The 23,195-nt window shown below is 43.3% G+C and overlaps 1 protein-coding gene across 1 annotated transcript in view; it reads left to right on the forward strand.

The window, feature by feature from the left end:
* Positions 1-214: 214 nt before the first annotated feature.
* Positions 215-23,195, forward strand: part of SLC15A2 (solute carrier family 15 member 2) — a 70,852-nt gene continuing 47,871 nt past the window's right edge. The window contains exons 1-5 of the mRNA XM_066634236.1: positions 215-319; positions 5,960-6,047; positions 6,728-6,869; positions 11,676-11,768; positions 16,031-16,130. Of these exons, the coding sequence (XP_066490333.1) occupies positions 215-319; positions 5,960-6,047; positions 6,728-6,869; positions 11,676-11,768; positions 16,031-16,130 (528 nt within the window). The remainder of the gene's footprint in view (positions 320-5,959; positions 6,048-6,727; positions 6,870-11,675; positions 11,769-16,030; positions 16,131-23,195) is intronic.

Raw genomic sequence — 23,195 nt, forward strand, 5'->3', positions numbered from 1 at the left:
CCCTGTGACTGATTTAAGGATAGTCTTCTCAGTCCAATTTAACTTTGCTCTTAACCTTCATATATATACCATCACCTCCTGCCTCAGCATGGCAGAAATGTGCACAATCAGGGTTAACTTAAATCTGAGCTAAACTCCAAGCCACACTGTTGGACGTCTTCCCAGCCAGCTCACTACAGTAGCAAACTTGTGTGAAGCAAATTGAAAAAACAGAATGGACCTCTTACAGAAAAAAGAATCTAAAGATACTCCATTCACTTTTATTCCTGCAGGAGATAATCCTCCAAAAGGAGTTTGCCCTCCTGAGAAAAAATCTCCGGTAAGTATTACGCCTGACTTCGTTTTGCAGTCCTTTTAACTTCCCTGGAAAATTCTTAAGAGCTGGCTGTTCCTCCCCTCCCCATTGCGTTTTGGCCTCAGACAGACACATACTGTTTCTTGCCTAGGGTTTGAATTAGCATTGAACACTCAAAATGAAATTTTCTCTTGCTAACCTGATTAATCTACTACAAAAGCCGCGGGGGTGGGGGGTGGGATTGGGAAATGAACTGACAGTTTCTTTGGGAATTACAACTATACTTTTTTTGTGTTTGTTGCTTGGAAAATTGCATTCCAAATCTTTTTCCTCTTTTGAAAAAAGAAATAATTGTACAGTATATGCAGATGAGAGAGGTGGCGGATCCACTTCTTTGTTTGCTTATTTTAAAAGTACTCCCAAATTCAATTGGGCAGTAACTAAAATTTGTTTTGGGCTAGTGGCCTCTCTCTCTCTCTCTCTCTCTCTCTCTCTCTCTCTCTCTGACTAAAAAATACAGATTTCATTCTTAGTGCTAACTTTGATCCAGGACCTGTAGTATGATGTCATATCCTCAGATAAAGCAATAGATGGAGGTTAGTTTACAGGATGCCACAAAAAATTTTTTTCCTTATAGAATATTTATACTGTATATCACTTTTCTACAACAACGTTCACAAAGTAATTCATATAGGAAAAGAAATCTTAAGATGGTTCTCTGTCTAAGGTTGCAATCATATACGCACTTTCTTAGGAGTAAGTCCCATTGAACACAGTGGGACTTGCTTCGGAGTAAACTTTCAAAAGCTTACACTGTAAAAAATTGTAGCCTTACAACAGTGCAATTATGGTACTATTTACTGCTAAAAACAGAAAAAAATGAAATCAGAGCCCACGTGTGCTCAAGCACTGGAGACAGTGGCAAGTATACTTCAAAGAACAGAATGCAACAGCTGATGATTTTGTTTTAAAGGCAGGTGTTTCCTGGAGAAACAGGGCAGTGATGCTGGAAGGGAAAGAAGATATAATCTTCCTGGTGTTCATTTTTTTTTTTTGTAAAAATGAGGGTGCTGGGTATTGGAGTAGTATAGCAAGGGAGCACTCACTCTCCAAATTAGTTAAAAACAATAGTTTTATTAAACATTACAGCTGCAAGCATGAATCTGGAACCTGAGGTAGAAGAAAGCAACTAATGGTGGTGGAGTGCGAAGGGGAAGATAGTAAGCAAGTGAAGGATTCAGTGCTCTAGCCTCTCACCTTTGGCTTCTGTGCTAGAAATTGTGCCCACCTAGCTGGGCTTCTGTGCAATAATTATGCTTTTTGCAGAGTTTCCAACTGTACAAAAAAACCAATATATGTCTCCTAGTGTACAAAAAAACCAATATATGTCTCCTAGCTGTAGATATGTTTAAGTATGCAAACAGTGTGGTTGTCCATCCTCAGCAAGAGTCAGGCCTCAGGCAGCTGGGTACTAGAACCCAGCAGTGTTGGCTCTCAGCACATGTGCACTAGAGGTAAAGGTCAAGCATCAAGATAGCAATCAGGGAAGGAAGCAGGAACTTTGGCTGTGTCCTCACACAAACAACACCTTGCCCAGGCCAAGGAGCAAGCAGGGAGATGAAGGTTTAGAGCAGGGGTGTCCAAACCCTGGCCCGGGGGCCACTTGTGGCCCTCAGGGGCCCAATCAGGCCCTCAGGGAGCCCCCAGTCTCCAATGAGCCTCTGGCCCTCCAGAGACTTGCTGGAGCCCATGCTGGCCCGATGCAACTGCTCTCAGCATGAGGACGACTGTTCAACATCTCACCTGAGCTGTGGGACAAGGGCTCCCTCCACTACTTGCTGTTTCAGGTCTATGATGTAGCAGTGGCAGAGAAGGAAAGGCTGGCCTTGCTTTGTGCAAGGCCTTTTATAGGCCTTGAGCTACTGCAAGACCTTCATTAATTCATATAAGTTCCATCTCTAATAAATGGATTTATGTAAATTTATTCAAATTTGAAATGTAAATTAATTCTCCCCCCCCCGGCCCCTGCCACAGTGTCAGAGAGATGATGTGCCCCTCCTGCCAAAATGTTTGGACACCCCTGGTTTAGAGTATATAGTCAACAGGGATCAGTGAACTCTTGAGGGATCAGTGGACTGGATATTGAGGCAGGCTAGTGCTGCAGCCCAGATGGAACCAAGATCTTGGGTCATGTTGTGTATGAAACTAGAAGGACTGGGATTGTTTGGGGTTTTGCTGTATGTGCTGTGACAGGACATCCAATTCATGTGGCAATGTTCAGCAGATACTTTATTTTAAAGAAGATAAATGTTCCTTGAATAATAGGGAAAGTGCAAATGGGCTTAAACATATTACAAAATGGGAGCTAGTGCTCAGGAGCCTGGTATAAAATAAAATCATCTTTATGTTTTAAGGATGCAGCCTCCTTGCATTCGTCTAGCTTTTATTAGCATGCTAGTATGCATCTGATGAGAGAGCACAAGCGCCCTTTATAGATGATGGGGAAAGGCATTGCAACAGCAGACTTCACTTTGACCTATGTACAGGCAGCCCCTACACATAGATCTGTACAAAGAATCATAGGATGCTTTAGTGAGATGGGACCTTGGAGATCATCTAGTTCAACCCCCTGCTCACTGCTACAATATCCTTGATAGGTGGCCATCCAGCCTCTGCTTGAAAAGTCCCAATGAAACAGAACTGACAACTACACAAGGCAGACTGCTTCAGTGCAGGACAACTCATAGCTGGGAAATTCTTCTCACTATCTAAGCTAAATTTACCTCTTTGTTATTTCCACCTGTTGGTTCTAGTTTTGCCCACAGTTGCCACAAAAAGCAAGTCTTCCTCTACTTCTGCATGGCAGCCCTTTCAGATCAAGTACCTTCAGTTCAAGATAGCTGTACTATCTCCCCTTAGTCTTCTCCAGGATAAATATACCAAACTCTTTAAATTTTTCCACACAGAACTTGGTTTCCAGACCCACTTACCCACTGGCATAGCTAGAGGGGGGCGGTGCACTAAGTTTTGCAGGGAGCCTCCCTGCAGTGTGCAAGCAGCTCCTCCCCTCCCCTTGGGAGCCATGTGGGCAGGGGAAAAAGAGGTGAATGGCTCCCAAGGGGAGGGGGAGGAGCCGCTTGCAGGCTGCAGGGAGGCTCCCTGCAAAACTTAGTTTGCTGGCCCCCCCTCTAGCTACGCCGGTGCACTTACCTCATTTGTGACCCTCCTCTTAACCTGTTCCAGCTTACCAGTGTCTTTCTTAAAATGCGGTGCACAAAACAGAATGCAATTAGACCTGGAAATATCGAGGACCTTCCCTGTGTGGCTGGGGCCTTCACTTTTTCAGAATTCCTGATTGTGTAGGGAGATATAGGGACATGAACATAAAATATCATTTTCTATCACATCACTTCAGAACTTTGTTCATGTTTGGGGCTCCCATTTGGTTTGTCTTATCTCCAAAGCTGTTTTGTTTCTAGAGCTATTTGGAGGGTTCAGATCTGTTTTTTCTCATCCATTTACTTTCTTTAAAAATGACAAACAATTTTACTTGAAATAATGATTTCACCACTGCTGGTGCCAGTGGTAAGAACATAAGAACAGCTCCACTAGATCAGGCCATAGGCCCATCTAATCCAGCTTCCTGTATCTCACAGTGGCCCACCAAATGCCTCAGGGAGCACACAAGACAACAAGAGACCTGCGTCCTGGTGCCCTCCCTTGCATCTGGCATTCTGACGTAGCCCATTTCTAAAATCAGGAGGTTGCACATGCACATCATGGCTTGTAACCCGTACTGGATTTTTCACCCAGAAACTTGTCCAATCCCCTTTTAAAGGCGTCCAGGCCAGACGCCATCACCACATCCTGTGGCAAGGAGTTCCACAGACTGACCACACGCTGAGTAAAGAAATATTTTCTTTTGTCTGTTCTAACTCTCCCAACACTCAATTTTAGTGGATGTCCCCTGGTTCTGGTGTTATGTGAGAGTGTAAAGAGCATCTCTCTATCCACTCTGTCCATCCCCTGCATAATTTTGTATGTCTCAATCATGCCCCCCTCAGGCACCTCTTTTCTAGGCTGAAGAGGCCCAAACGCCATAGCCTTTCGTCATAAGGAAGGTGCCCCAGCCCTGTAATCATCTTAGTCGCTCTCTTTTGCACCTTTTCCATTTCCACTATGTCTTTTTTGAGATGCGGCGACCAGAACTGGACACAATACTCTAGGTGTGGCCTTACCATCGATTTGTACAACGGCATTATAATATTAGCCATTTTGTTCTCAATACCTTTTCTAATGATCCCAAGCATAGAATTGGCCTTCTTTACTGCCGCTGCACATCAAGTTGACACTTTCATCGACCTGGTGGAGCTGCACTGCTCAGATGCCTCTGGGTAGGTGTCATCTTGAATATTACTTCCCTTCAATGCAGCAGAGTCCTTGAGTACATTGTATTAAAAAATAAAAAAGGTGCTCTTTATCTGAAAAAAGTGGCCTAAGATGGCCACCCAAGGAGGTTCTTCTGTCCAGGAATTTTACAGTAAAAGCTTAGGAAGTGTAAATCTCCATGTAATGCTTACATCATTGAAATTTGTGCATTAAATTAACTCAGATTGTACACTTATCGCTTGTCGTCAGCAGCACTGATATATTGTGTGCTTTCACTGTCAGATGGGTTTATGTTTCTCTGTAGGCTACGCTACCCCTTTATGTCCTGGGATAACACCATAAAAATGATGCAACAGCACTCTGGGGAAAATGCCAGCTAACATTGTTTCCTTGTTGTACAGTGAAGCCTCACAAAGTTGAGGACAAAAGTAAGGTTTTGGCACTGAAAGCAATATTTGTGTCACTGTGTTTTCAGGCACGTAACAATCCTTTGGCTTTTTATGCCGAACACTTGAAACCTATTAACATTGAAATTATTATTTTCTTTTGTCTTTTTGTGGTCGCACATTTTTATGGCCCAACTCAGTGGAATAAAAGGAAATGTCTAGAAAGCTATAGACATTCTCCCAGTGCTTTAATTATGGGGGCAAATATAGAGGAAGCCTTCATGAAATCCACAAGGCCTATTCCCTGATTCGTTCCAATTTTTGTGCCTCCCCTGTATCTTTCTAAAAATGAAGATGGATGCCACAGAAATAAAGTACCTGGGCCCCTATAATTTGAGCACTGTGTTTGACCTGATCCAGCAGTTCTTTCTGATGTACTCATAAAATTTCTTTACCCGCAGCTGCTTCTCACAAGGGCCTTGCAACTTCCCATGGAGATATTCTCAACTCCTTCCTTCCTTCATTATCTTTGAGATGTACTTGCATGCCTGTCTCAGCACTGCCACACAACGTGCAAAGCCGCTAACAATTATGTCTGCTATAGATGGAAAATGTATACAGAGGAAAAATATGTACTAGCTTATTCACCTCCATTTGACATTCCCTTACCATGTTGATTGTCAATCAGTTTCTGGGACAAGATTTTATTTATTGTAAGCTTTGTGTTTCCTGTGAATCTCAGGGACACCTGTCTCATTTTGATTTTGAAATATACGGATGCATGTTTGGTTCTGGGATTTTGGAGTTGCTGCATTGTTATGTCAACTATACACATGATACAAGGACAAGTTTTCATGTGACACCACCTCTTTCTGGTTTGCTTCTTTAGAAAGTATGTGGTACCAATTACCCTCTCAGCATCGCCTTCATTGTGGTGAATGAGTTTTGCGAGCGCTTCTCCTACTATGGCATGAAAGGTGTGTCTTTGATCACTATTCCTCAGCATTTCTGAGGGAAATTTGGCTTCTTTTGCAAATCTTTTACCGTTAGGTAAATGAAGGGCAGGGGAGAATTCATGATAGGAACGAATTTTTTTTTTTTTAATTTATAGTTTATTAGAATGTTCAACAATGAACATGAAAAGGGCATAAACAACAAATCCACTGTGACCCTTCATCCATGACAGAAATTACTGAAAAGATTCCATGCCCTAATCCTTGCCTTCAGATCTCAAAGGCCTGAAAGATCTTTCATTCATTCATACCTCAGTGGGATAAACGGAAAGATTATAAACCAGCCATTGGAGTGTGTCTGTCTTTTCCTTTTGAGGCAATAAAAGAAAGAACACTGAGCACTCTGCTCAGAGTGGTTGGGGAAATAGATATAAAGTGAGGCAAGGACTGTGGATCTGGGTTGTCAACTTTTAACCTGACACAGACTCTATGCTTTTATCTGTGGCCTAACTGCCAAAAACTCAGAAATACCAACATCCCCATCACCATGGTGCCCATGGAAGCCGAAAACCTCATTTAAGGCTAGTGTGCTGCTGGTAAAGGCATAGAGCCAATGTCAGGAAAGCGATCCCTGACCTCACAATAATGATTGTCACACATTATTAATGCAATCTATTATATTTTTTCTTTTGTTTCTCCCTCAGCTGTTCTGACTTTGTATTTTCTCTACTTCCTTCACTGGGATGAGAATACCTCCACAGCTGTGTACCATGCCTTCTCAAGTTTGTGTTACTTTACACCTGTCATTGGTGCATTCATGGCTGACTCTTGGCTGGGAAAATACAAGTAAGAATGTGTGAATTCAAGCATATGGAGTTTAGCTTTTTTAACCATCAATTGAAGCAGAAAATAAGACTTTTATGATTACCTATTACTGTTTTTTAAAAAATCTTTGATATATATCAAGTTCTTGCCTTTGTTCCTTCACCATTACTTTTGAAGGGAATATTTCATGATTTGTCCCTGTGATACTACGCTATGAGTTTTGCAGCACAATTCTATGCATATATATCCAGAGATAAGCTTCATTGAGTTCAGTGGTACTTACTCCCAAGTATGTGTGCACAGGATATCAGCCTTATATCAGTCTTCTTATGACTGCATTCATTATTTTACAATGCGCGTGACTTGCAATATTTGACTAGTGAGTATAGGCAGTCTTTTGTCATAAGGGCCCAGCTTTGCAGTGCTGATGCAGCCACAATGCATCTCTAAGATAAGGGAGCAAATGTTTCCTTACCTTGATGAGGCCTCTGTGATTGCCCTTGCCACCAGAGAATGCAGCATGCACCTATTGGCACAATTGCATCAGTGCTAGAATGTTGGATAGGATTGGACCCTGAGAGAGCAAGTGTCAATAGTATAGCAGCATGCAAGATGAAGAATTTCTGGAAAATTCACTTGGAGACATTGATTGTTCCATAGCCCAGCAAGCCTTGTTTTATTTGAATGCCACAGGCTTGTACATGAAGTTATCAAACAGCAATCATCTCCCTTCACTGATTTGAAATCCATGAGTTCAAACACTCTTGATTCTGACCCCAATCCAGCAGTGTGTGGCTCAAGTATACATGTGGCCCTTCTGTTTTTATTTTACAGATTTCTATCCCAGTGCCCTTTCTCATAATGTATGCCCAGCATGGCTAATGAAACAATAACCAAGGAAGCAACAATCTATAAAAACAAAATAAAATATAGGAAATGCTGCCACTATTTGACTGATTAAAATAACAAGATTAAACGGCATTGCAAAATAAAAAAGTCACCCTTCTGCACTTATAAAAAGCATTTTATGAATATGATACTGGCATCAAATAGATCCCAAATAACAAGATTTTTAGAGCCATTAGATATTTGATTTTTCTCTATAAACTGCTTTGTGAACTTACTGTTGAAAAGCGGTATATAAATAATAATAATAATAATAATAATAATAATAAAAAATAAAAATAAAAATAAATAAATAAAATAAGGCAGTTTTTAAAAGTGAAGCAAATTTGACGATGACTGATTTAATGTAAACAAATCTGAAGTGGAACTTAGGATAACTGTTCATGTGCAGGGGTACATCTATTCAGGGATGGTATCTGGGGTAATGGCCCCAGTGTTAAGTGCCAGAGGGTCTTATAGACCTGTGATGCATCACCTTTTTCCTTCAACTGAAAATCATCAGGAATTATGAATGGTTAGCTTACTCTTATCATAGCTGCTGGATCCATATAAAGCAGTGATCAATAAGCTTTTTTTACCATGTTTTAACTCTGGACCATGAACTGCATGGGCATTTTTCTCCCCCTTCACTTTAACTGATCCCAAGTTTAGCTGATCTCAGGGGGGTGAAGAGGGGTTGAAATGCCACAGAAGAGTCAATCGCTTTATTGTAGAAAAATTCATGAAATATGACTGCCTTAGATTATGAGGAAAAATTTTACGTATTTTAAATATCCCTGTTAAGTTCCTTATGACCCAAATGTAGGAGGATTACACTCACAAAGAGAGTCTGGTCCAACAAGAAGCTGACAGAACATACCAAGATCCAGGTCTACAGAGCTTGTGTCCTGAGTACACTTCTGTACTGCAGCGAGTCATGGACTCTCCGCTCACAACAGGAGAGGAAACTGAACACGTTCCACATGCACTGCCTCCGGCGCATTCTCGGCATCACCTGGCAGGACAAAGTTCCTAACAACACAGTCCTGGAACATGCTGGAATCCCTAGCATGTATGCACTGCTGAAACAGAGATGCCTGCGTTGGCTTGGTCATGTTGTGAGAATGGATGATGGCCGGATCCCAAAGGATCTCCTCTATGGAGAACTCATGCAAGGAAAGCACCCTACAGGTAGACCACAGCTGTGATACAAGGACATCTGCAAGAGGGATCTGAAGGCCTTAGGGATGGACCTCAACAAGTGGGAAACCCTGGCCTCTGAGTGGCCCGCTTGCAAGAGGTACATCTTGCAAGAGGTACATCAAGATGGTACATCTGCAAGAGGGATCTGAAGGCCTTAGGAGTGGACCTCAACAAGTGGGAAACCCTGGCCTCTGAGTGGCCCGCTTGGAGGCAGGCTGTGCAACATGGCCTTTCCCAGTTTGAAGAGACACTTGGCCAACAGTCTGAGGCTAAGAGGCAAAGAAGGAAGGCCCATAGCCAGGGAGACAGACCAGGGACAGACTGCACTTGCTCCTGGTGTGGAAGGGATTGTCACTCCCGAATTGGCCTTTTCAGCCACACTAGACGCTGTGCCAGAACCACCTTTCAGAGCGCGATACCATAGTCTTTCGAGACTAAAGGTTGCCAATACACTGAAATGATGCTGTTCAGTTGTTTAGTGAAAATGGGGATGGGGTAATTTGGATCCAAAGCCCCACTCACCCTCCAAAATGGATAAAGTTGGAGATTTGTGTGTACAACTTTAATCTGTACAACTTTAATCGGTGTATGTGATACCTCTTCCAGATAGTGATATCACTGAATATGGCTTTGTGTTGAATTGTTGAATTTAATCTGTACAACTTTAATCTGTGTATGTGATACCTCTTTCAGATAGTGATATCACTGAATATGGCTTTGTGTTGAATTGTTGCCATTGCATGATGTGAGATTCCATTTTCAGGTTAAATGGTAGGATAAACTCAATGTCTGATACAACCAGCCTTCTCCATTAATTTGTAAATTTGGTGAGATAGTCACTGCACGGATTAAATACGGTTTGCAGTAACAAAGGGTTTTTTGTGTGAAAAGCAAAAAGAGAAACAGCAATCTTATTACAACATGGGAAATGTATGGAATTGGAAAAAATGCCCATGTATTTTTGCAATATATCTTCTTCAAATACAACTATCAATATCAGGAAATACATAGTATATATTATAATAATAATTATATTACTTATTTGTAAAATAACATTACTACAAAAAGGAAATGAAACAAGGGATTAACAATATTGTGTAGAAACATTGTTTCTAGAAAATAGATATGCTACTTGAGAAATATAATATATTGATTTCCTATTAAAATAGCAATTACAGTACAACAGTGGTACTCAAACTGGTGTGTCGTGTAAAACTGCCCCTTTCCCTTTAAGGGGCAGGGCAGAGGGAAAGCAGCAATGCAATCCCCAGGATTGTGCCACTGTGGGGAAAGGGGGGACTATTTTTAAACTTAACATGTGCTGCCAGGCTTCAGGGGGTGTGAAAGTTGCAAACATGACCCGGTTTTGTCACAAGAACAACTCTCACTTTTTACAAGCCACAGGGAGCCCTGCAGAGCGCTCCACAGGGCTCCCCACACTCCTCGGACCCTGGCAGCATGCAAGTTAAGTTTAAAAATAGTCCCCCTTCCCCTGCAGTGGTGTGATCCTAGGGATCACGTTGCTACCTTTCCTCCTCCCCTGCAAAGACTTATCTCAGGAGATTTACTCCCAAGAAGTTTGACTAGTATTGCAGTACATACTATTGTTAGAAACTGGCTTTTATTTCTGATTTTCGTGTTATTCCAAACTGCTCACACTTGCCATTTTTGAAAGGCTCATGACAGTATCATGGACCTGCCCAACCATCTGAATTCATTTCTGCCATTTTGCTCATCACTGTCAGCCTTTAAAAATGATTCTGTTGAATAGTGGTCTGCAAATCTGCAGATTTTGAGCACAGTGTAAAGAATCATAGTGGCATTTAAGCCCCGTTGAAATAAATGAAATGCAGACACATGTGCATGCGCTTAATAATAATAATACTGGTATTTATATACCGCCTTTCTGGTCATCGGATTACTCCTCTGACTTTATTCAAGGCGGTTTACATAGGCAGGCTATCTCTAAACCCCCAAGGGGATTTATACAATAAGAGAAAGGTTCTATCTTTCAAGAACCGCGCAACATTTCAGATGGATCTTTCACGGTCTGGTCCCCAGTTGCCTCCCACGCAGGCTGACAAGCAGCTCCTTCATCCCTCACTTGAAGGGCAGCCAAGACGTTTCTTTGCTCACACCAAAGAGCAGTGGAATAACTTAGCTCAACTTGTCAGCTGCTTCAAGGTCTCGCCATTCATGGAGCTGCCAGTGGCCTCGAACTGGCAACCTTCAGGTGTTATCTTCAGGCTAATGGAGGCTCTACTCTCTAAACCAGACCTCCTGCCCAACTTAAAGACTTAAGAATCCTCCTGAAAGACCCTCCTGAAAGACTTAAGAATATTGTCAATGCAGTTTAGGTGCATCGAGCTCTCTCTGAATTATAATCATGCACAACAATATAGGAGTTTTCTGTGTTTTACTCAAGTCATGCTTGGTGTAGGAGCATCTGCTGGAATTTCTTTGTTGTTGTTGTTGGGATTGGTCCAGATAACCCATTGAGCCACCATAACCAGAGTGGCCATGTACATCAGAACTATCTCGCCCTTTAGACATTGCTCTTCTCCAGTACCTTGAAGACTAGTGGAGAAAGTGACAATACTGGCACAAACCTGGCTAAAAGAAAAATGCTTGTCCCTCCTCTATCTGGAAACACAGGCAGGCATTCTGCTTTCAGATTATAAATCATGTGCCTGCATTTGGCTGATAGTGTGTTCTCACTTTTGCTCTCTTCCTTCACAGGACCATCATTTATCTCTCCATTGTTTATGTGATTGGGCATGTGATCAAGTCAGTTGGGGCAATACCGAGTGTGGGAAACCAGATTGTTCATGTGTAAGTAATGAACCAATGGGACTGTGGTGTTTTGTTAATAATGTTATCATTAATTAACTTGCATTAATTTATAGAACATTCACATGTCCCTTGCAATAAGCACTGTTTGGCTCTGTAAGGCCCTTTTATATCTTGCCACAATGGGTTTTTATCCTTATTGTTTCTGAACGTCTCAGCTTTGAAAATTCCCACTGCACTGCATTAGAACACCCATCCATCTCAAATCTTCAGGTGCAATGCATCAAGCTTTGCTCTAGCATAGCTTCCATCCATTCATTTCAGTGGGCCACAAGCAAAAGCATTGCTTGGAGAGCTGAACTGTTAGAAAGCAGCTCACAAGTGAACGGCAAGTCACCGGTGTAGCTAGAGGGGGTGGAAAGCATTACATTTTGCAGGAAGCCTCACTGCTCACAGCCTCGCTGAATCTGGAACTTCACTTGTAGCAGTGGTGTAGCTAGAGGGGGTGGAAAGCACTAAGTTTTGCAGGGAGCCTCACCGCGGCATGCAAGCAGCCACCCCCCTCCCCTTTGGAGCCATTCTGGCATTTGCCTCGTTTTGCTCCCACTGCCTGGAATGGCTCCAAAGGGGAGCCGGGAGTGGCTGCTTGGATGCCATTGTGAGGCTCCCTGCAAAACCCCTCTAGCTTCACCACTGCTACAAGTGAAGTTCCAGATTCACAGGCTTAGGAGGCCCATTGGCTGCAACCATGAATTGGTTTTAATACGGTACTGAAAATAATTTTGTTTTGTTCTAAAGAGCAAATGCTCTATTTTAAAAAACAATTTTTTGGTGGGGGTGATTGTTGAGCAAATAGAATGCATTCTATTCTCAGAGAAGTGAAGGACATATGTGGTTAAATAACAGTATCTCCTCTAGACTCCTGCAGAAGCTATAGAATTCAGCCACCAGAACTGAATTTTAGAACACACAACAGTAGAACAAGTCACCATGTGAGTTGAGGTGACCAGCTGATAAGCGAGTGGCATTTGCTAGCAGAGACAAAGAAACCTAGGTGTGGGTCATGATTCATAAACAATATGACTGGGAGGTACAAAATTCACCATAGAGGTGACAATCCCTGTAGTGAATTTTAACAGAGAGGCCACCTCTTAAGACCCAATCCTATTCAACACTGCTGACATCACACGGATGCTGGCATAATGTCTGTTTTATCCTAAACCTGGCCAGCAAGGGTGGAGAAAAAGGGAAGGCGGTGGAGCCTGACCCACTTCCTGCCAGTGTAAGCAGCCCAGCAACAATGCCAGCACCACCAGCAACCACTCTGCTGCCCAGATGCCATTTTCAGCTGTGGTGGAGTGCCATGATAGCCCTGTGCCCTATTGCCACACATGTGGCTGTGGGGTGTGGTGCAAAGTATGCTGGGATAGATCCGAGCATGGCCCCTCTCCCAGGCAGCTACCCAGAACCTACCTTGCACCTACTAATGAAACCAGGCCCCAACCCTGGATAGGTTCCTGTGGAGGAGTGACCAGAGGGGTCCCTCCTTAAGGACCAAGAAGACAGCACTGTCATAGTCCCGGCCCAGTGCCCAATGAGTCTCTGGTAGCTTTTGGAGAAGCAAGCTCTGTGGCAAGCCCCCCTGTGTGCTGATGGCCTTACTAGTGGTCTCAAACAATGCCATAGGCCCCCTGGCATAGCCAGAGCCAGGCCCCAGCCAAGGGCGCACATGACCAGTTCAATCCACATCCAGTTGGGTATGTAGGAAGCCCAGGCTCCCTCATCCTCTGCTGCAGGGCCAGCTGGAAAAGGAGAGCTGCAGCAGGAGCAGGGGCTATCCTTGCCAGGACACTGCCACAGCTTTACCCAATATGCTACAAAATTCAAAGTGGTTGTGCCTGTATAAAATATGGAACTTATCTGAAGTGCGTTTTGCATCTTGTCTGTGCGGGCATGTTGGTTTAGAATTTACTGCACATTTACAGTCAGATTCGTTCCAAAGAAGTCACAATGGCCGGGCCTGTCAAGCACTTATCAAGTAATCTACACATTAAGAGATGAGATGTCTGGTGGGATGTGTGAAGTTGTTTCATAAAGTGACAGCAATGTTGCTCTGCTATTTATGCTGACCTCTGTGTTATTACTTTCCAAAAAATACATTTGGTCCATCTCTAGTATACTTTCTAGCTTGTCTTGTTCTTCATTCACAAGCATTGAGGAAGAAGCACCTTGCAATATGCTTGGGGGATTCTGGGTTAAAAGAGAGGTGACATTAAATGTCCATAAACACGTGTTAAAAAGTAGAGCCTGGGTGACAGGTGGAGAAATAGCCAAAGACCCCAAAACTGCTCTTTGTTCAAAGAGCAACTTTCCTTCTTGAACAAACAGCAGCTGGCAGAGGTGTGCTGATCTGGACTGGGACCATGGTCCAGGGGAAAGGGTTTATCTTGCACCATTGTCTGATATGGATTGGACTTTTTTTTTTAATGGAAAGGTGATGAGACATTTAAAATAACATCTAGTTTGGCCTAGTGTCAATTTAAAATGCTGATGTGAAGTCATATATTTCAGTACACCCCCCCCCCCCCCATCAAAAACTACATGTGTCTGAAAAGCAAGCATGTCCAGAAGAAGGCTAGGGTAGAAGCCATCTCCCTGATGACTAACTTTCCACACACAGAAGTTTTCTGATATTAGGCAATATACCATTGGAGCACATGACATGATTGTCCACTGCAGTTTACAACTCAAGCCTATGCATGTCTACTCAGAAGTAATTCCGATTATGTCAGTGTATCTTACTCCCAGGTAAGTGTGCATAGGATTGCAGCCTTCACGTGGTACAATCTTAGGAGTGCTGTTTTATTTAAACCAGAATCCAATCCCATGCATGATTGAAGAGTGCTTCTGTGCATGCAAGAGCATGTGCAGTCCATTTATCATCAGGTCCATTTGCCTGCATTGCTTCATACACCAGTTTGCAGGATCATCTGATCTTCAAGAGCAGGTTTTGGTGTTTGAGAGGGGATTCAGCAGAAAGGGTTGATGGAATAGCCCCAGATTGCAACAGAAACTCTGTGCAGCTCTTTCAATCCCAGCCTTATTTTTTAAAAATAAATGTATATCCCTCTGCTTCACACTGTGCACACAGCCACTAAGAAGCACCCTTATTCTAAAAATAAGCATTAATCAACAGTAGAATAAAAAAATAAAATAGCAGCAGCTCAAATCCAAATTCCTTCTAACAGATAACCTCAGCTAATCACTTTGAACAGCTCAGCTTTCATAAGCTCGCCAAAATAAATAAGATTTGCAAAGCTTCCTAAATCTCATTAGCGGACCTCTTTTGGCCACTCGTTTCAAAACCTAATTCCAGATCTGTGAGATGTGGCTTTTCTGAATGCTGGTGTCAGATCTGAGACATTGTTCACAATTATTGATACTGTCATGGAAGCCACTTCCCCATGGCAAGATCTTATTCTGGTGTACTAAGCAGATGACTGCAGCAGTGCTTCCCAATGCTTGGACACCTAGAGCACAGAGTGTTCTTTCCTGGAATAAAAATGGAGACAAACTGTTGCTACAATATCTCAAGACCTTTTTATTGTAGCAAGTGACACTTTCTGGGCAAATGGTTAACATCAGGGGATTTTCAGTAGGAAAGCAGAATGGGGCAATGGCTTAATGTCCCCCTCAATCTGTGCTTCACTCCCATATTGGATCAGGCCTCCTTCGACTTCTGTTTTACATGGAAAGACACACATGCAGGAAATGATGATATGTTTAACGTCTTGTCTAGTTTGGCTACCAGTTGATCTAAGCTCAACTTCCTTGTAACTTATTAAATAGGCCGGTTATTATTGATTCCAGGCATCCTGTACTTCCCTTTGCACAGGGCTCCCTTTGCACAAGGCTTGGACAGTCCAAAACTGTCCAAGTCTCTCCGACAAAGCTGTGGCATTGGCAGCTCAGCTTCTGCTGTGATTGTGCAGGAGCTGCAGCTTTCGGGTAGCCCCCAGATGTGACGTCACCACAATTCAATGATAGGTTCACATGGGCAGGGCCAATTATGTAGTCCTTCCCATCTATTTGTTGCTCTCAAATTGAGTACGTATTGAGTAAGAAGGACTCACTTGATCAGCCTCATTTATGTGCTTCCTGTACTCAGCTACTTGCTGCAGTGGTATGTGATATTGCCACAGGAAAGTGGCAGGTTGACACTATTGGCAGTAAGTGTAGCTAGAAGGCTCTGCTATTCCCCCCAAGTCTTTCTGTGGTGCTGAGGTTTTCATCCATGTTTGAAGGGTTCTGTCAATGACTGGCCTGTGTCTGATTGCCCTTGGAACGGGAGGTATCAAACCATGCGTGGCAGCATTCGGTGGAGACCAGTTTGAAGAGGAGCATGTAAGAGTTTCGTTTCTTTTTTTCCATATAGTTTCTTAATCGTTTCATTTGCAGGGTTTTCTGTTTGTTTTAATACAGTGAAGTATTAAACACTGTTTTAATATAGTGTTTTAATACAGTGAAGTGCAATGCAATGAAGGTGAACTGTTTGCATATACAATCAGTTCTCATTATCCGCTAGGGTTAGGTTCCTGGAAAACCTAGTGGATACCGAATTAGCAAATACTGAATTATTGAGCCTATGGAGAAAATGGGGTTAGTTTCCAGGGCATTCTTTTCCTGGGAAGTTTCCTGGTTAGTTTCCAGGGAAGTGTGCCTACCTTGACAAATGCATTCTGATACTAGACCTTCTTTACATCTCTAGCAAGTTGTGAATAGAGTCTCTCTCCTTTTTCTTCTTCTTGTCTTTGAATTGGTTCCAGGGCAGCTTGATTGGGGCATGATAATGATCTCAGATGGAGGCTGCAAGGGTACCTTGTCCTTGCCCCTACAACTCAACTTTTTAATTACTTCCACTAGGAGTACCACTGACCAGGGAGTACCAGGAGTAATGATTTGATATCACCCATTAAGGCATTCAAGGAGGTTCATGGGGGGCTAAAGAAGTATTTTCACTTATGGTTCCAGGCTGCAGATCCTCCTCCAAATTATTTGCTCCTCAGGCTTCCAATCTTGTACTACCTCCCATGCTCTCTCTTCCACGTTTGCTTGTGGAATGAGGAAATCTACATGTCATCCTTCAACCACTAGCACAGGCATCAGCAGACTGAGGCTCATGCAAATTGAGTTTTTTCCTTCTCCTTACCCCTGGCATGCTCCAGGATGAGAAAATCCTCTTCGTAAACAAGCCACTGACTGCTGAGTCTCTGTTGTGTAATGCCACAATCCAAGCCCATCAGTTGCTCATCCATCTTGTGGTCGCCTCATCCATTACTCTGCAGTGGGTGTTCTGCAGCTGGCCTCCTAGAATGGCTTTGACTCCTTGTAGCTACTGATTAAAAGAGTCTCTCACTTCCTCATGCACAGCTCCATTCTACTCTTCGCCACCATACTAATTCTGTCCTTAAGAAACACATCTGTGTTCCTTGGGCTTGTTTTCAAGTCCTCCTCTTTCTGTTGAGATCCTCTTATTTCTTCTAGGAGTGCCACTACTACTATTTCCTCCATTCTGGTTCAATTTACCAGCACACAATTTTCCTCCAAGGACAATATAGCCCACTTCTAAGACCAGCATTGTGCATTGGGCATTTCCTGCTTCCCTGATCATCAAGAAGTTCCCTGAACAGCAAGAAGTTCTGGGGCTGTGCTGTAGGGTTTATTTCCCTTTGGGCAAGAGAGCACTGGTGCCTATACAGTACTGGCTTTATAGAAGTTAGAGGGCAATTCAGAGTGCTCATTGTGCCAGCGCAGGCCCCCTAGTGCTGGTCCAGGAGAGTCAGGAACATGCTGTAAAGGTCATGAATGCAGCTACTCGAGAGCCAGCTGGGCCAGCACAAGGATGTAAATTTGCACTGGCCCAGGTAGGCTGGTGCAGGGGGTGGGAGAGGGTGCTGGGAGGGTGGAACAGAGGCAGGGAGTTTCTGGTTGGGAAAGGGGAGTCAGGGAGAGGGTGCTTGGGAGGGAGCATGGAATCCAAATCCTAACCTCTGTCCTTGGCCCGTGCAGCCTTACACGGGCTGCTTGGATTTGCGCCAGTGAGTTGCAGGGGTGTTACTCGGGGTAAGTGGTAAAAAATTCCTTTACCCTGAATTGCCCTTCATTCAGCCTGTCTGTTCCAGCCAATCTCATGTCTCAATTCATAACTGTCAGATGGCTGTTTCTCAGTCAGGCTTTGTGAAGCACTCATCTCAGACTCCACCCCTTCGGGTGAATTGCCCATTCAGGACATATCTACAACCATTAAAGAACATCAACATTCCTTTGTTAAATCATGGGCTTTAATCAAGTATTACTTAAGACAAAACTATTATCCATTCACAGCAATCAGACAGCAAATTCCCATAGCAGTGGTTCTTGTACTATTTGTGCACAGAAGAGTACTAGCATAATTAAAAGAGAACACAAAACTTATCAAGGAATCAAAGCTCTTTGCCACCTACTAGATTATTAGCCCCATAAGAAAACAATTTCATTGATATAAAATGTGCTCACTATCCTGCTTCAGTTAGGAGATGTAAACAGATGGTAACGCACAGTGGCACTACTTCAGGATATTGCAGAATAAAGGCAAACTAGCTCTGTTTATTAACAGTCAGATGAGCAGTTCTTTGGCTGTTGCTTTTGCATGAGATTGTATATTTGGTGCCCTGATGTTTGCATCTTGGCCTCTCTTTGGAAAACACTAGGAATACATAAATCTAGTGAGGATAGATTAAAAGTACAGTGAGGGATTCTTGTTAGGCAATATCTGAATGGTAGAAAATGTAATTCTGAACAAAACGAATAACACTCTTTTTGTAAAGAGAGAATCTGCAGTTGAGAAATTAGGAAACTTCTTTCACTTATCTTCCAGCAGCAGCACTGAGGGAAGTACAACAATTATGAATAATAATAATTAGTAGTATTTTGTAATCATCTTTTAATTTGCAGCTAATTAGTGTGTGATTATAATAACAAGAACACACTGCACTTGTTTCCAATGCTTTCCAAATTTCTGCTAATGAATCACTACACTTGTGTCTGAGAGGTTAAGCATTACCTTCCTGAGTTAAGGAGATCCCTAGTGATTGCTACAGGCTAATGGTTAAGCAAGGCCAGAGACCTTTGAATGTTTCCCCGTCAAATTCAAAACGCTGAATAAAGAGAAAATTGTTCTGTTTTTTGTACCAGCTTCAACAATATGAAGATTATCATGCGTCCTCTGCCCTCAACAACTGTTCCTTAAGTAAGAAGGGATGAGCAGCCGTGGACCTCTGCAGCCCCATGCCCGGGGCAAAGCTCACAATGGCGCCCCCCCATGGGCTATCGCAGCTCCTGGGGCAGAAATCCGCCCCCCCCCCTACTTACCAGAGGCTCATGGAGCGTCACGCGACCTCCTCCCACACCAGGGAAACCTCTGTGAGGTTCCCCGGTGCTATAAACTGTGCTTCTGGCAAACCAGTTTCCGCCCCTGTTGGGAACCTCAGAGAGGCTTCCACGGGGCCCTAGAGGCTGTCCCTCGGGGCATTTGCCCCAGTTTAGCCTATGGCAGGCATGTAACTGGGGCTGAGGGTCACTTCATAGGTTACAGGGAATGGGGAAAGGCAGGCAAATCCATGCACTCATGATTCCATTTTCCGTAGCTTCTTCTAAAATGTGAAAAAGTGAGTGCTTCCTCCCCCAGGCACGGAGATTCGCCTACCACCTCATCCTTTCCTGGACCCTCAATGTAATTTGAAGAAAAGACACTTTTCACATTCTCAGAGTACTGTAATTTAATACATATAAAGAGCATTTCCCCATAGCTCTCAGGGGTTCATTTCAATTTGTGTTTAGTACTGTTAATGTACTGTTAATGTAATTTTTATTTCTAAAATCTAAAACATGTTTACCCCTTCATGATGAACTTTGCCCCTTTTGTGCCCCTTTTGTGTGGAAAAAAAGGTGAATGATGACTGATGCAGGTACTTGGGGTATACCTTTGCAAAGACTGGCCTGTGGAGATGTACATTTGTAAACCAGTCCCTGGTCATTTGTCTCTGCGCAGGCTGCTCTAAAGATTCTGAGCCTGGTGAGCCTTTCCCTTTTTTCCTTGAAGCCTAACAAGATCTCAGATCTCTGAAATGATACCACATTGTCCTTCGTACAGCTTTTCAGAGTATAGCTTTGTCCAAAGTGCTCCTCTCACAGCCCAAGAATTGCTATTTAAGCAATTGCTAAAGCAACATGGCTTTCAGAATTCAAGCTACTACATCTAGTGTGACCTCCAGCAAAATAAGCAATGACAAACAAGCAACATGCCAAGAATTCTGAGTGACTTGATAATCCTGGACTCTTTATTGGAAATAGATAAGGAAAAGCACCAGCTGGATAGAGGTATATTAAAACATATGAAGATAGCACAAAACTAATATTAACTCCCCCATTGCTTCCCTCCACCAATCGTCTTAATCGCAGCCACCAAAAAAGAGCTGCTGAAAAAGATCTATATCATCCCAGACATTGCTTAAGCCTGAGCCTTGGCAAATCTGTGCAAGCAACCAATGCTGATTTGAAATCTAACCAGGCTTTGTAGAAGCCTTGTGAGTTGGTCTTTGGACCTCAGACAGTGGTACAGGGGATATCTGTAATGGGGAAGTGTAATGTATTGCCTAAGAGTTAAATCCTGAAGTTCCAGCGCCAGCCCTCTGCCAGCACTGAGTGTTGCAAGTGTGCCATAATGCCTGCCCGCGAGACTCAGTGCTGGGTCATCGCTGGTGCTGGCTCAGTGCCAGTCTGTGCTGAGCCAGCGCCAGCTGGAGGCCTGCCACATTCCGCTCAGAGCAAGCTCCAGACAGTGGAAAGGTGAGTTGAGGCAGAGGGCATTCAGGGGGAGGGGGAGGGCAGGAGGAAGGTGGGGTGGGGGAGGGAGTGGGTGGGAGTGGATGAGAGCTCCATCGGATCCAGAACACCACATCAGGCCTCCTGCCCCGACACGAGTCTTCTCAACTTTGCACCAGTTAAATAGCCAGTGCAGACTTGAGTATCCCCATTGCAGGGCCTGCTCCCTTACCTTGGGGAAGGGGACGAATGTCCCCTTCCTCCAAGGAATTGGTGCCAGCTGCAATTTTGGTGCCACTGCTCCTCTGGGCACTGGGCAGCTCAGGACTGGGCTGTAAGAGACTGAGCTATGAATCAGGTACTCTTTGGTACACATCTCACTGCTGACATTATGTCAAGATGGGCAAGTAACTATGCCTAAGTCCACAACTCCCCATCTGCACTATGGGCATAATAATAAGTAACCTACAGCCTTGTTGTACGGAATACAAGAAGATACAGGTTGAGACTCATTATTCGCTAGGGTTCAGTTCCAAGAACTTACATGGATGGCAAAAAAACAAACTATAGCAAATCTATTTAAAAAACAAAGTTTCTTTAAAAACAGCCTTGCTGACCTTTGTAATCACACAAAGACAATCAGTCTGTCTCCAGAAGCTTCACTAGGAGGAAGTGATCAATGAGGGGGAAAGAATGGAGGTGATAATCTGCCATTTAGCCTTCTTTCACATGCTCAGGGGGAATGGAGGAGTGAAGCTTGCAGAGAGAATGACTGATAGATTGTCCTCTCTGGCATTAAACAACTGTTTTCCTTAAAGGGCCCTTCTCATCAGCTTTGAGATAGAAAAATCTGTGGATACTTAGGTTATATCTGTAATCACTTGTATGACTGTCTCTCTGCAACAGTAAAAAAGCAGTTTTTTAAACTGTGGTTTTAAAGGGGTGCATTTTTTCCCTTCTCCAGGGATCAGCCCATTTCTTCTCATTTGCAGGGGCCATTCGTGTTGAGTCAAATCCGTGTATAAGAAATCCGTGTATAAATAGGCTGGACCTGTACAAGTAAAGCGCCTTGAGCAGTCAAAAGTGCTATACAGATGCTAATAGTATTATTATTTTACAAAAAGATTGAATGAATGGATATGATCTTGATAAAGGGGGAAGTCAATGTGCAATTCTCAAGCTATTTTTAAAAGCTGCTCTTCTGGCCCAATCAATTCCCTCACCAGTGATAATGATGCAGCCAGATCCACAAGACAAGTGTGCTGCATCCAATGGTGGGAGGTGCAATCAGGAAGCCTGCCAGTGGTAAGTCAAATTATTTTCCACTTATCTGTTTGTAGGCCTCTTGGTAGCTTATGGATCTCCTCAGACCTACGCCTAGCTGGCATGGTTCCAAGGAAAGAAAGGGAGTAGGGTGGGTTTGAATAAAGGGAATACAATCCTGGCACGTGCTGATGCCATCAGGATCCACCTCTTCTCCTCCTTGCTTTCACCCTCTCCTTCCCTCCTGAAACTCCCCCTGCCATCCCCATGCATGACATGCCCCCACTACCAACTTTCAGGAGTCAGTGCAGTCCAGGCTCCACTGCTGCAGGGGTGCAAAGCTGATGCTGCTTTGTGGCAGCAACTATGACTGGCTCAGCAGTGGTGCAATGTTGGCACAGTCACGGGGCGTTTTATGACAACAGAACACTTTTTCTGCTGTCACAAAAGCTCCATAGGATTGGGCCGCAAGTGCCCTAACTAACAAATTTAAGGGAACCAATATGAAAACCTTTTTCTTGCTATTGTTTCTGCTTAATATATTCCTGTATTTTCTGTGTATATAGTCAGTAAAGCCGAGGTGAAATGTAACAAAACAAAGGGCACAATCCTAAATAGGTCTACTGAGAAGTAAGTCCTATTTTGTTCAGTGGGGCTTACTCTCAGGAAAGTGTGGTTAGGATTGCAGCCATAGTTACATTTGCTATATTTTGTGTGAATACAAACATTTCTGTATGTGTTAATTATGGTTCTTCATACGCCTGACAGCTCTTTATAACTGAGTAAACGCTGGGGGGTTTTTTTGGGGGGGGAGGAAGTGGCTAAACCACACATCTCTCCTAACGTGGCTGTATTCTTGCAGAGTGATTACTTGTTTTGGAAGAAATACCTTACCCCAAGCTGATACCATCATTTACTTGTTCACTTGCCACCCACATTTGCCAGTATTGCACATCTGAAGAGTAGGTGTTTAGGACTACCGATACTTTTATATTTTAAAAAGTGATCTCTAGGGATTGAGGAGGCAGCCCTCATCTTCTGGCACTTTACTATCCAAACAACTACAGCATGTCTTCAAATGACATGCCCAACCTGTAATTCTCAAGTCTTTTTGCAAAATTGTTTGGTCAATCTTCACAGTGTAATTTCTTCAATATATAAAATGCTTCAAGAGTGATGAATCTCAAGTACGTGTTTCCCACTTCCTTTGAGAATATCCAAAAATACAAGATTGTTGTACCATTATGGTATTGTGAATTAGATATTTTACTGAATTGGCCCTACCTAAAGATCTGCTGCTACACCCCTGAAATGTTATTGACAAGAAACCTATTCAGATAGAGA

Source organism: Tiliqua scincoides, chromosome 1 (assembly GCF_035046505.1).
Source record: "Tiliqua scincoides isolate rTilSci1 chromosome 1, rTilSci1.hap2, whole genome shotgun sequence".
Lineage (NCBI taxonomy): Eukaryota > Metazoa > Chordata > Lepidosauria > Squamata > Scincidae > Tiliqua > Tiliqua scincoides.